Below are 12,921 nucleotides of genomic sequence, written 5' to 3' on the forward strand. Positions count from 1 at the left end.
GAACTCACTGACAGAGCCACCTCTCCTGAGCCAAGGAGGCGCTAAGGACGCATAATCATCCCTAGGGCTTCCTTTTAGCACAACCCCTCATTTTAGATACAGGATCACGCGCCCAGGAGAGGTTGCTGGGCACGTTGGGAGAACAAGCGCTGAACATGGAGTGCCCATTCTCCCACAATTCTTACTGAATCGGCCTGATAGTATTTGACCGAGTACGGATTCTAATTGCTGGATGCCATGTTTACCCTCAAGGTTAGGTGGTCTGGTTCCCCAGCTCAGTGGCTAGGTTCAAATGTGGAAAGAAGTTGAGAAAAGCCAGAGAGGTGGTGTTGTGAGCATTCTGGGAACGCTTATACAAACAGCATTTGTGAAGGAGGCTAAATTGGGAGCATTTCCAGTGGGCATCTTTCCTAAGACAGGCATACTTAAGATTTGTTCACTGTTTTCACTCTAGGGCATGGCATGGACAGCCGGCCAGCTATGGCCATATTTGAGCTCCTGGACTACATTGTCAATGAGGTTTGTACATTATTTGTCTCCTTCTCAACCCCTCTAAACCCTGCAGTCATTTTCACTGTGTGGCCTTGCAGTTCTTCCAGGTGGAAGTTGTCTGTATCAATCAAAAGAATCGTGGGATTCCTAGCAAAGTTCTGTTGTCTACTATGCCCTGCCCCCCAAAAGCCAGCCGTTCTGAAAATGCTCTCTGTTTTCCTTTAGCATGCTTGGCTGTGAGAGTGTGCTGATAGATACAGTATGTGGGGTGGATCCATGGGGTTGTTCCAGGCTGTGGGTTGTGATTAAACTTGCTAAAGACCCCGGCTCTTTCTTTGGATGACTGGTAACATTCTGAGTTGGGAAAGAGTGAATCCTGCGCATCTTTTACTGTTCCCTGTACGTACCAGGATCAGTCCAGACAGTGGGTTATCTCCCCCTTCCAGCAGATGGCGTCAGATAGAACTTTGAAGGACGCTTCCTTATAAGGTAGTGCACCCTCTACTAATCCTCAGTATTCTCTGGACTCCAGCAGATAAGTGGTGGCTTTCGTTCCCCACTGAGATAATTAGAAAGCTATTTTAGGAATTTTCTCTATTTTCCTCAGCTTTCCTTTCTTTTGGATGGATCAAGTCTAATTTAAAAAAAAAAAAAATCTTTGAATTTTGAATTTTCTGAGGGAATTATTTGGAGAGCTTTCCTGTAGCCTCCGCTCCTGTTTTAGTGGGAGCATTCTATTGCTTGCAGGCAGTACTATTTGCAGCTCTCCCCACCCCTCCCATCTCCGTTTTCGGGGTAAGTTTGTTTTTATTTCCTTTTGACAGGTTATTTCCTCTCTCCGGGGTGCAAGTCAGTGGTGCCGACCTCTCCCCCTGTGGCTGCTGTCCGACCCGCTGCTCCTGAGACGCCGTTTTTCTCTGGGCAGCCGGCACAGAGAGGCATTATTCCTCTGTGTCTCTATCTGTGGGTTGCTGAGGGATAGAGAGAGAACAGGACTGAAGCGGAGGCTATTACCCACTTCTTACAGCCACGAACCGGTTTTTTCCCGCAGCTGTAAACCTTGCCTGTTTCTCGCGTTAAGAACAGCTGGTTCCCTTGCGGCTCCGTCGGGGTTCCTCATGCCTCGTTCATCCAGGTGCTGTGCTTGTGGAGAGCCCAGGTCGAGGCTCTCCCTTAAGGGGATTTGCACAGCTTGCCGGGCCACTCTGGTTCTCGTCTTCTGGCACGCCTCAACGCTCAGGGGCTGATTGCGGGAACGGCGGCCCTTTTGTCTCCAGACTCGGCTGCTCCGGCGCTAACAGGAGAAGAGCAGGATGCTCCTTTTTCATCTCAGCCGCCGGTTTTGACACCCGTTCCACCACTGGAGCTTTTTCCTCCGTCAGGGGATCTTCCCACTCTTCCTCCATCGGGGCCACCTCCGTCTTCCATGGATTTTGTTCTCCTGCTTCACAATGCTTACCTGGCCAGAATGGGCCAGCACCAGGAAGTTTTGGCGGGACCTCCTCCTCCTAAGGTACCCAGACTGGCTGATTCCACTGAGGTCTTTGGAAATGCCCAGACCGTGGGGAGTGCCCAAGGGTCAGCGGTCCTGGGACCAGGTGTACCTCCAACCACCTCAAGCGCTCCAAGGGTCCATTTGGTACACCCCTCTGCAGGGGGGGGGGGGTCTGTTCCTCAGCAGGACCCAGATCCAGATGAACCTTCAACGACGGCTCAATTGGAGTCCTGCGGATCTTCCAGAGGGATGAGCTGGACCCCCTCATTCCACATATACTACAGGAATTGGACATTGAGGCCCCTCCGGACCCGCCTGAGCCTAATCCACCAGCGAAGAAAGGGGACCCCCTTCTGGCTGGTCTACGTCCGCCGTGTAGGTCCTTTCCTTCAACTGTTATCCAGGGAATGGGATTCTCTGGAGACCTCCCTCAAGGTCAGCAGAGCCATGGATAAGCTATATCCTCTCCCGGATGATTTCCTGGAGCTTCTTAAGGTTCCCAAAGTAGATTCTGCAGTCTCAGCGGTGAGGAAAAGAACTACCATTCCAGTAACGGGTGGTGCAGCCTTGCGAGATCTTCAAGATCGAAAGCTGGAAGTTTATCTTAAGAGTTTTCGAGGTGTCCGCCCTGGGGGTCCGGGCGGCCATTTGTAGTTCCTTCGCTCAGCGTGCAGTCCTCCGCTGGCTTCAACAGCTGCTCAGCTCCCAGGATTTGCCTCCTGAGGAAGCACTTCAGGCAGACCACCTGGAGGCCGTCATAGCATATGGAGCAGATGCTCTATATATGAAATTCTGAGAGTATTGGCCAGATCTATGGTTTCTGCAGTCTCGGCTAGATGCCTCCTCTGGCTTTGCAACTGGTCGGCGGATTCTTCTTCCAAGTCGCAGCTGGGATCCCTACCCTTATAGGGCAAGCTACTATTTGGGGAGGATCTGGACCAGATTATAAAGTCCCTCGGAGAGAATAAGGTACACAAACTGCCAGAGGATCGCCCTCGTTCTTCTAGGTCTTTTAATTCCACTAGAAGTGATTCAGGAATCAACGTCGTTTCCGCCAGGCAAGGACTGCAGCTCCTCGTCAGCTGTCCTCTCGATCTCAATCCTGGACTCAGTCCTTTCGTGCCTGAAGACAGCCCAGCTCTGATCCGGCCCAGGGGACGTCCTCTAAGTCTTCACAATGAAGCTATGCCGGCCCACTCCCCGATCCCCAGGATAGGGGGACGTCTTTCCCTTTTCTACGAGGAGTGGGTCAACATCATGTCAGATCAGTGGGTCCTGGATATTCTAAGAAACGGCTACGCGTTGGAATTTGCTCGGCCGCTAAGAGACAGGTTCCTCTTCTCGCCAGGTGGCCCAGTCCAGAAACAACGCATAGTCCGGCAGACACTCGACAGGCTTCTGGCTCTTGGAGCGATTCGTCCGGTCTCCCCCCCCCCCCCTCCCCCCTCCCTGGTAGTAGGCCGGGGACATTATTTGTTATACTTCGTAGTTCCCAAGAAGGAAGGTTCCTTCCGCCCGATCTCAAGATGGTAAACAGGGCCCTCAAGATTCCCCACTTTCGGATGGAAACCTTGCGCTCCATGATAGCGGTGGTACACTCCGGAGAATTTTTGGCCTCCCTGGATCTGATGGAAGCTTATCTACACATTCCCATCCTCCAAGCGCATCAGCGTTTTCTGTGATTCAAAATTCTGGGACAGCATTTCCAGTTCCCGGCTCTACCCTTTGGTCTTGCGACCGCTCCTCGAACCTTCACAAAGGTGCTGATAGTAGGAGCTGCCGCTCTCCGGAGGGAGGGAATCTTGGTGCACCCATACCTGGACGACTGGCTCATTCAGGCAAAGTCCTCAGCCCAGTGCCACTGGGCGGTCGAGGTGTTGACGCTTCTTCACTCCCTCGGTTGGTGGTCAACTTCGCCAAGAGCAGCCTTTCTCCATCTCAGTCTCTGGACTTCCTGGGGGCACATTTCGACACAGCGCTGGGCAAGGTGTCTCTGTCCCCAGACAGGGGTCATACACTCATAGCTCAGATACAGCGATTCATTGGTCTCTCGCTTCCAACGGTGTGGGATTACCTCCAGGTCCTGGGATACATGGCTTCCACCATCGATCTGGTCCCCTGGGCGTTTGCACATATGCATCCCTTACAGCTCGCCTTGCTCTCCCGCTGGAAGCCGGTGTCTCGGGACTTCCAAGCCATCCTTCCTCTCCCGCAGGGAGCCAAGGACAGTCTCTCGTGGTGGTTCAACCTGTCTCATCTTCTCCAGGGTGTTCCTTTGGACATCCCGAAATGGGTAATCGTCACGACGGACGCCAGTCTCTCTGGCTTGGGAGCGGTGTGTCAGAAGAGTTCTGCGCAAGGGAAGTGGACGCCGTCCCAAGCAACTTGGCCGATCAATCGCTTGGAGACCAGAGCAGTGCGTCTGGCATTGAAACACTTCCTACCTCTCGTCCATCATCACGCAGTCCGAATACTCTCAGACAATGCGACCACTGGGCCTACATAAATCACCAAGGGGGCACGAGAAGCCGGCATATCTCTCAGGAGACAGACAGGTTGATGGCGTGGGCGGAGACTCATCTCTCCTGCCTAGCGGCTTCCCACATCGCAGGCATAGACAACGTTCAAGCCGACTTTCTCAGTCATCAACATCTAGATCCCGGAGAGTGGGAACTCTCAGAGGAGGTGGTGAATCTCTTGTTCCACAGATGGGGGACCCCCTATCTGGATCTAATGGCAACCTCCCGGAATGCCAAGGCAGCTTGGTTCTTCAGTCGCAGAAGAGAGTACGGCACAGAGGGAGTGAATGCCTTAGTTCCTCCCCTGGCCCCGTCACGTTCTCCTCTACGTGTTTCCCCCTTGGCCTCTGGTGGGCAAGGTGCTCCGGAGAATAGTCCCACCAGGGTCCGGTAATGCTGGTGGCGCCAGAATGGCCCCGTCGTGTCTGGTTTGCAGACTTGATCAACCTCGCAGTGGATGGACCTCTTCGTCTGGGTCACCTTCCACGCTTGCTGCATCAGGGTCCGGTATCTTTCGCCCAGGCTGATCGCTTCTGTCTTGCGGCCTGGCTTTTGAGAGGCGCCAGCTGAGACGGCGTGGATACTCAGAGGCCGTTATCTCGATCCTCCTCAAGGCTAGAAAGACGTCTACCTCCATCTCCTATATCAGGGTATGGAAAGTTTTTGAGAACTGGTGTGCTTCCATACCTGTTTTGCCACGGACCGCCTCAGTGGCTCAGTTCCTATCTTTTCTTCAACAGGGACGGGACAAGGGTCTGGCCTACAACTCGCTGAGAGTGCAAGTCTTTGCCCTAGGCTCTCTACTTCATCAGCGAGAGGGAACTTCCCTCTCCTCTCACCTGGATATCATCCGATTCCTCAGGAGGGTGAAGCACGTGAAACCCCCGGTCCACGCTCTTTATCCTTTGTGGAGTCTCAATCTCGTTCTCCGAATCTTCGTCGGTCCACCCTTTGAACCCATGCGTTCCGCGACCCTCAAGGATATCACTCTCAAGACGATTTTCCTGGTAGCTGTTTGTTCTGCCCGCAGAATCTCGGAGCTTCAAGCACTCTCATGCAGAGAGCCCTACCTTAGTTTTATGGATTCAGGAGTTTCCTTGTGCACTGTGCCTGCTTTTCTGCCCAAGGTGGTTTCAGAGTTCCACTTGAATCAGACGGTAGAACTTCTGTCCTTCTCAGCGGACGCATCGGCGGATCTACGCAAGCTAGATGTCAAGCATATCCTCATTTGCTGTCTGGAAGTCACTAATGATTTTCGGTTGTCGGACCATCTTTTTGTTCTCTGGCATGGTCCGAGGAAGGGGGCCAAGGTGTTGAAAACTACCATTTGCTCGCTGGCTGAAGGAGGCAATCTCTGTGGCCTACATTGGAGCGGGTCGACAACCTCCGGCGGGTGTCGAGGCCCGTTCTCTTCAAGCTCGGGCTGCTTCCTGGGCGGAGATGCAATCTGTCTCGTTCCAGGAGATTTGTCGAGCAGCAACTTGGAAATCGTAATATTCCTTTGCTCATCATTATTGTCTACACATACAGTTGCCTACTTTTGGCTCCTTTGGGTCTAGGGTCATTCGAGCAGGGCTTTCCGGGGCCCACCCTACGTAGGGAAGCTTTGGTACATCCCACTGTCTGGACTGATCCTGGTACGTACAGGGAAAAGAAAATTATTCCTTACCTGCTAATTTTCATTCCTGTAGTACCAAGGATCAGTCCAGATGCCCTCCCTGACTGTTTTATTGGGTTTGGGATTGCCTCTCTGCTCAAATTGTTCTTCAGTGCCTTTTTTCCTTTGGCTGGTTAATGGTTCATTCTGCAAGTTTGTTGTTTGACACTGTTTTGTGCCTTTTGCACACTGTTATTTGTTACTTAATTCTATTGTTCTTGATCCATCCTGATTTTCCTCTTTGCTTTGATATACTCCATACTGAGGATTAGTAGAGGGTGCACTACCTTATAAGGAAGCATCCTTCAAAGTTCTATTTGACTCCATCTGCTGGAAGGGGGAATGAAAATTAGCAGGTAAGGAATAATTTTCTTATGTGGTGAACCTTTTAAGAAAAGAGCTGTAGATTTCCTGGTTGCTGTCCAGGGTAGGCTGATTTGGGTTTCTGCTGACTGCTTATCCTCCTGTCTCCCAGCCTCCTCCGAAACTACCAAGTGGAGTTTTCACGCAGGACTTCCAGGAGTTTGTACATAAATGGTAAGGACTTTGCTGTGTAGCAAAAGTGAGAGATCCCTAAACAGCTATTGCATTTAGGAAACACCTAAGCCTGGCGTTTTTCTCCGTTAGTACTGGCTTCTGGCACTCATTATTTCCTGTTCTGTGCCACAAACAACACTGCCAAGGCATAAGTCAGCAGCACTCACTGAAACGGTACTGGGATATACTGCCAGTGCATTCCAGTCCTGCCCTGCAGCACTGTCTATTTCAGTATTGAGATCCCCCACCCAGCCCCTGCACACAGCTCTGCCAATGCACCTCACTCCTGCCCAGCAGCACCTCCTGCTATTCCAGTAGTGAGACCCCGCCCCCACACACAGATCTGCCCTGAGTTATGACCTGCAGGACTCCTTGGGTTCAGTACTGAGCTCTTCCAGTGCAGTTTACTGTTGGTCTGTAGCATCTCTTGCTGCTCTAGCATTGAAATCTTTCCCTCTCCTGCCAAACATACTAACTGCTCTTTAAAGAGACTGGATCTTCAGCCTATGTTGGTTTAACATGAAACGCTTTTTTTTGCTTTCTAAAACTTTTTGTTCATTGTTCCATACAAAGATTTCTTAAATCACACAGAATAAAACTTGTCCAGTGTTCTTATTGGATGTTGACTATACAGGTAAACATTTTGAAATTGGAGGTTGGAAGGGTGCTCCTGATTGAGAACATGGAGGTCAATACTGAAAAGATCTATATACCTGATGTGAGATGGTGGGAACCACATATGTGAAAATTCCCCCTGCTGAGCATCAGAATTGAGGCTTCTTAAAAGTGGGTAGGGCCACTCAGGAGAATGAAGTTAAACACTCAGCATTGATTTCCAGTGCTGGGCTTCTTAACTTGGGCAGATCAATAGCTGTCTTAAAGCTGATTTTCAGCCCAAAAGAAAAGCATTTTTGATTAACAAAGTAAATGAGAACCCAAATTGAGCCGCTCAGGGATCTCTGAAAATTCGCTTCTTGACTTGTTCAGTACTGGATTTATGAGTGAAATTCTTTCCAAACCTCGGTAAATGGGCGGTAGGCAGAGGGAGAGGAGGTGTTGGCTCCAGCCTGTGCAGCAGCTATGCCCCTTTGAAATGCGCTAATCCCAATCACACTCCCGTTTTACACAACAGTCCCTTGTGCTGTAAGGGAAGCAAAAGTGCTGAGAACTTACCTCTTCTGTTTTTTGTTTTCAGTTTAATTAAGAATCCAGCAGACAGGGCAGATCTGAAGATGCTGATGGTAAGGATGGTTTGGGAGAGGGTCAGTTTCGGTCTGAGGACTGTTGTGTGGAACTCCGGGGGCTTGAGTTTTCCAGAACACAGCTGTCTATTGAAGGCCAAAAATGGGAAGATTTTTCATTGTGCCCAAAGAAGCCTAGGCTGTGTAAAGTTTGAAATTTAGGGTATACCAGTAAATAAGGACATGGGCATTGGAAGTGTTAGAATATTTTGTCCTAGGCACAGTTGGCCCATCCAGTCTGCTCAGTTCTTGCCGGCACAGTGCCATAGATTGCAATCAAACTCTGGCCTTTCCTGTTGCCGCCTTGCTGCCAGGGATCTCTAGGATTGTGCCAGTCCCCCATTTCCAACCACTTGTCTATATTTGCAGATTGCTCTGCATGTCAGACTGGCATAATGTGAAAGAGAAACCAGTTACCGCTGCTGGGTTTAGTGTATTATGGGGCAGTAAACCAGTTCTGGTGTGTGTAACTGGTCCAGTTTGCAAGGGGGGGGGGGGGAGGGTAGGGGGGGAGTGGGGAACGGCTACTGTAGAGAAAGTAATGATGTCATCTTGCCTTGTAGAATCATACCTTCATCAAGCGCTCAGAGGTGGAAGAGGTGGATTTTGCAGGCTGGCTGTGTAAAACCCTGGGCTTAAACCAGCCCAGCACCCCAACCCGCACTGCTGTGTAAAATGCAAGCCAGACCATCTTGTGTCCATCCATCCATCTGTCTCTGTGGGAAGCAGAACAGTCTCCTGCTCCTTCCCCTACCCCCTTGCTTTGCTCCCTTTATTACACCTCACTGTCCATGAAAGACCCCTCCCCCTGACAGTGAGGGCACTGGGGGAAGGGCGAGAAGGGAATAAATCTGCAGACAGCTTGCTTTGGATTTTTATTTGTTCTTTTATTCACGGCTCAGTCGTACTGAGGCCTTGGACATTCTGGGAAATGTGATGCTGCTGCTGCTTTTTCACTCATGACCTATTGAAGCAGTCGCTAAGGGGAGAGCTGGAAAAGGTCACGGGCTTCATACTAGGGTCTGTTTCCTTTCTATTTTTCTTTTGTTTTCTTTTCAGTGGTGTGATTATGGAATCAAAGAAAGAGCTGCTGATGCAGAATGTGAATTGTATCTTGCTTATTAGAACTTTGTTGAGAAAATTCATTGAGGGGAGTGGAAAATGAGCAGGATTGGGATTGCATCAGAGAAATCTGTCCTGCAAACGGGCCTTTGGTATTTTTGGAGATTGAGAGTGGGATGTGAAATGGGTGGACCCAGAGGCCTTTCTATCTTGCACAAGAATGCTTCCTCTTCCCTGATACGTCACCACTCAATTCTAGGGTCGAGGGAATGGGGACTTCATGACTCTTGTGTTTTGGAAGGATATAAAGCCCTTGTAGGCTTGTGTAGACCCTAGCTATGTGCTTCTTTAGATAGAGAGGATACAGTAATGTTCAGCTCTGGGTACTAATATTTTGGGGTTGAATTATTAGCGATCAGAGGGTTGACAAGTAGGTGCAGCATTAATCAGAGATCCATCTTTGATGAGAATGGGTGGAAGAAGTCATCTGCTTTCTTACCAAGGGATAAGCCCCTGCAGCCACAGAACTAAAGCAACACCGAATGCAGCTTGGTTTCCTTGGGTTTGTCAACTGTGCTGTTGCCTCCTGTCTGAGTGGGTGATCATTGATTAGCTGCGTGTAAAGGGTGCCCTGACTGCTTGCACCATACCTAGTACTGCCTGTATCTCCTACAGCCGTGAGGCAGAGGAGGGTCAACACATCAAACCTTGCTACCTGACACCAGATCCAGTTCTGGATTGTTTTTTGGTTTTTTTTTTAAACACCATTCCACTGTACTCAGGTAGTGCAATAGGTGTGGAGAGTAAGCCAGCCTCAGTGGCTTTGAGGTGAGAAGAAGGAAAAGCAAAGCAGCTTGGATTTTAATCAATATCACTGTTCTGTTGAATGTAGAAACAAAAAATCCTTGACCCCAGACATTTTAGAATTGCTTTGTACTTTTGCTGTTAGCTGAGAAAATGTGTCCATTAATCCCTCCTGTATTGTGGGTTCAATAGGCAACTTAGGCCTAAATCATGATGCCAGCCTGAGTGGTGACACGTGACCCAACAGAGGTCATTTCTGTACCATATGCAGACTGTGAAATGCAGAAAGAGGATTCCTGTTTAAAAAAAAAACCAAAACAAACTTGTGCTTTATTTAATGTTTTTTTTGTTTGTTGTTTTGTTTTTTTGCTGATCCGAAAAAACAGTAAATTGCTTTTTTTTTTTTTTCACACTTCTGCTTTAAGCTGAATTTTAATTATTTGCTGAGAATTTTTCACTGAGAGAAAGGAGGCATTGGTAAAAAGTGAGTGAAATTTTTTTTTTTTTAATCAGCTCTGCAAAATTTGGTTCTAGTTTTTTTTTTTTTTCTGTACGCGGTGGAGGCATCCATATTGCAACCCTTGAATCTCTAGGGGAGAGAAGGTGGGGCTTCTGAGATGTCAGAACAGCACCACATTATGGTTGAGCTGCTGAAGCATGGGCAAGTCTGAATTTGATGCAAGTATGCATTGAGTCTTAGCATGTCTCTCCTTTGGCTTGGTGAATTGCATTAAGGACATTCCAGACAGTGGACAGGTTAGCCACTTCCAAAAGAGAGGCTAAGCAAATCTTTAAAAGCTGAGTATCTCTTATGCTGGGAGGGAAAAAAAACCCCTTCCACAGTTTGATCATTTGAACCCTTTCTCATCTCCCCTAACTGCCCAGTCTTCAACCCTTTTCCATCTAACACATTGAGAATGTGAGCCGGTCATCTCCATAGGACTTTTCCATGGCTGAGGGTTCCTGGTGATTTTAGATGACAATGCATGTGCTTTTGGCACTTCTCGGACAGCATCCAGTCATGGAACTGCCCATCCTGACAGAATATTATGTAGGGACTCGCAAGGTTTGATGCTGCCCTTGAGAATTCCAGCTCTTCTTCGTGCAAAAAAATAGATCCGCTGTTTGCTCATCCTGTAATGTGAAGCTGTATATGTCTGTTTTTCAAATAAAGATGACCAGGAAGATAGGACAGCATGATATAGAAGAATATGCCCCTAATTCCTCTTCTCTCTGCCCCCTTTCCCTCTCTCACTTCAGGGTTGCTTTTCAGGCAGAGATTGTATCTAAAACATAACATTTATTTTTAATAGCTATTAATGAATTATGTGCTCGTTATGTCCATAAAGTGATATAGTGCTTTAAGGATGTTCATGGTTTTTTTGTTTTGAATAAGCTGAGGTGTGTTAAATTTCACCTGTTCTCTGATTATTAATACTGGGTATGAGGGGAAGATGAGACCAGTGGCTGGGCAGGAGGATTTTAAAGATATATTAAAAATAAAAAAAAAATTGTCAGCACTTTTTTTTTTTTTTTGCCCTGTGCTTTGGATTCAGTAGCGCATAGTACTGCCTCCAGGTACGAGTTTAGCCAAGAAGAGACAGGGTCTTTTTCTGTTTGAGATCCTTTGTAGTAGGTGGCTGGGAAGTTGGCTAGGGTGGAGCGAGACAGTGGGGGGAAGGGGTCATTTTGCTGCTAGGTTTTGCTGCATTTATCTCACTGGTGGGGGAGAAGGGGACAACACTGACTGGAGTCCCTGAAGTCTCTGGGACTGATTCATTACTGATTAGTCCTGTGAGAGGGGCTGTCCTTACAAGGTTCATTTCATGCAGATTGTGGTTCAGACATGCTGAGTGTTTAAAACAGATGAACCAAAACAATAAAGAGATAAAAGCATAACAGTGCATTTTGCTTCTTTTTTTTTTTTCTTTTTCATATTAACTTTTAATGACAATGTGTTGGACTATTTACCTGAACCCACTGCTGTAGTTCATACCATTTCACAACTCAGGTTCAATAATAGTGAAGAGTTATTTATCTAATTTCTCAGTTAATTATTTTGAAAAGTATCATTTTCATAGTAGGGCTGTGCAGTCAAACTTGTCTTTGTAAATTTTTCTCATGTTATGCTTTTTTTTTTTGTTAATTTTTAGTGTGCACTACTTTCCAAATAGTGCACATAAAATCAAAAATAGTGAACACTAATTGAAGCAAAAAAAAAAAAAAGGCTTTACCTTCCTATTTCACAGACATTAGGAGCAAGTTATTGTGCAGCTTTTTTTTTTTTATGGGGGTGGGGAGCCTGCCAGGAGAGAAGGGAACTAGTAGGCGCACTACACTGTTTGCTTTCAGTACCCTGAAATACGCATGCCCAGTAGCTGTATTGAGTCTGTAGAGTGTGAGAACTAAGTAATACATGAGTTTCCAGGGCCATGAAAGTTCCTTCTTCAGGTGGTGGTTAAATACACATGAAGGTGTAATTGCAATGGCATTTGAAAAACAACTAGAATACTTATGGGCTCTAAATTTCTGATAGAGGCAAGAAAGAAAAAGGAGGATCCAAGAAAGAGGATTTTTTTTTTTTTTTGCAAATGATGCAGATCTTCAACAGACTTGGACACCCCTGAAGGAGAAGACAGAATGAGAAGATCTAAGAGAGCCTGTGGTTCAATGCTTGGCGGTTCTACTTAAATGCAAAATTGTGTACCAAGGGTATGATCATGAGCTGGAGGTAGCAAAACCATGTGATAAGGTGCTGTCCAAAGTCTGAGGGATGCTAGATCACAGGGAGCGGCATAACCAATACAAAAAAAAAAAAAAAAGTTGAGAGAGCCTCTTTAGAGGTCATTGGTGAGACCTCCTTTAGAAGCGTGTCCAGGTCTAGAGACCATACCTTCACAGTGATACATATAGGCAGATCAAAGAGGCTATCAAAATGGTGCAAGGTCTACAGCAAAACTCTGTTTAATGGAACTAAGGATCTAAATGTATAAACTAAAGGAGAGAAGAGACTAGGGGGAAGGAGGGTTGACTGGAGGTAAGAGGGAGACATTCAAATGCTTGAAACAGGCTTAAGCAAACCTTTTGCAGAGAAAAGAATGTTCTAGAACAAGA

The 12,921-nt window shown here is 47.6% G+C and overlaps 1 protein-coding gene across 1 annotated transcript in view; it reads left to right on the forward strand.

Moving 5' to 3' along the window:
- MAP2K2 (mitogen-activated protein kinase kinase 2) overlaps window positions 1-11,706 on the forward strand; it is a 60,581-nt gene extending 48,875 nt beyond the window's left edge. Inside the window, exons 8-11 of the mRNA XM_029614252.1 lie at window positions 455-519; window positions 6,639-6,700; window positions 7,896-7,941; window positions 8,505-11,706. Of these exons, the coding sequence (XP_029470112.1) occupies window positions 455-519; window positions 6,639-6,700; window positions 7,896-7,941; window positions 8,505-8,615 (284 nt within the window). The 3' untranslated portion in view covers window positions 8,616-11,706. The remainder of the gene's footprint in view (window positions 1-454; window positions 520-6,638; window positions 6,701-7,895; window positions 7,942-8,504) is intronic.
- Window positions 11,707-12,921: the final 1,215 nt, after the last annotated feature.

This window comes from Rhinatrema bivittatum, chromosome 8, assembly GCF_901001135.1.
Source record: "Rhinatrema bivittatum chromosome 8, aRhiBiv1.1, whole genome shotgun sequence".
NCBI lineage: Eukaryota > Metazoa > Chordata > Amphibia > Gymnophiona > Rhinatrematidae > Rhinatrema > Rhinatrema bivittatum.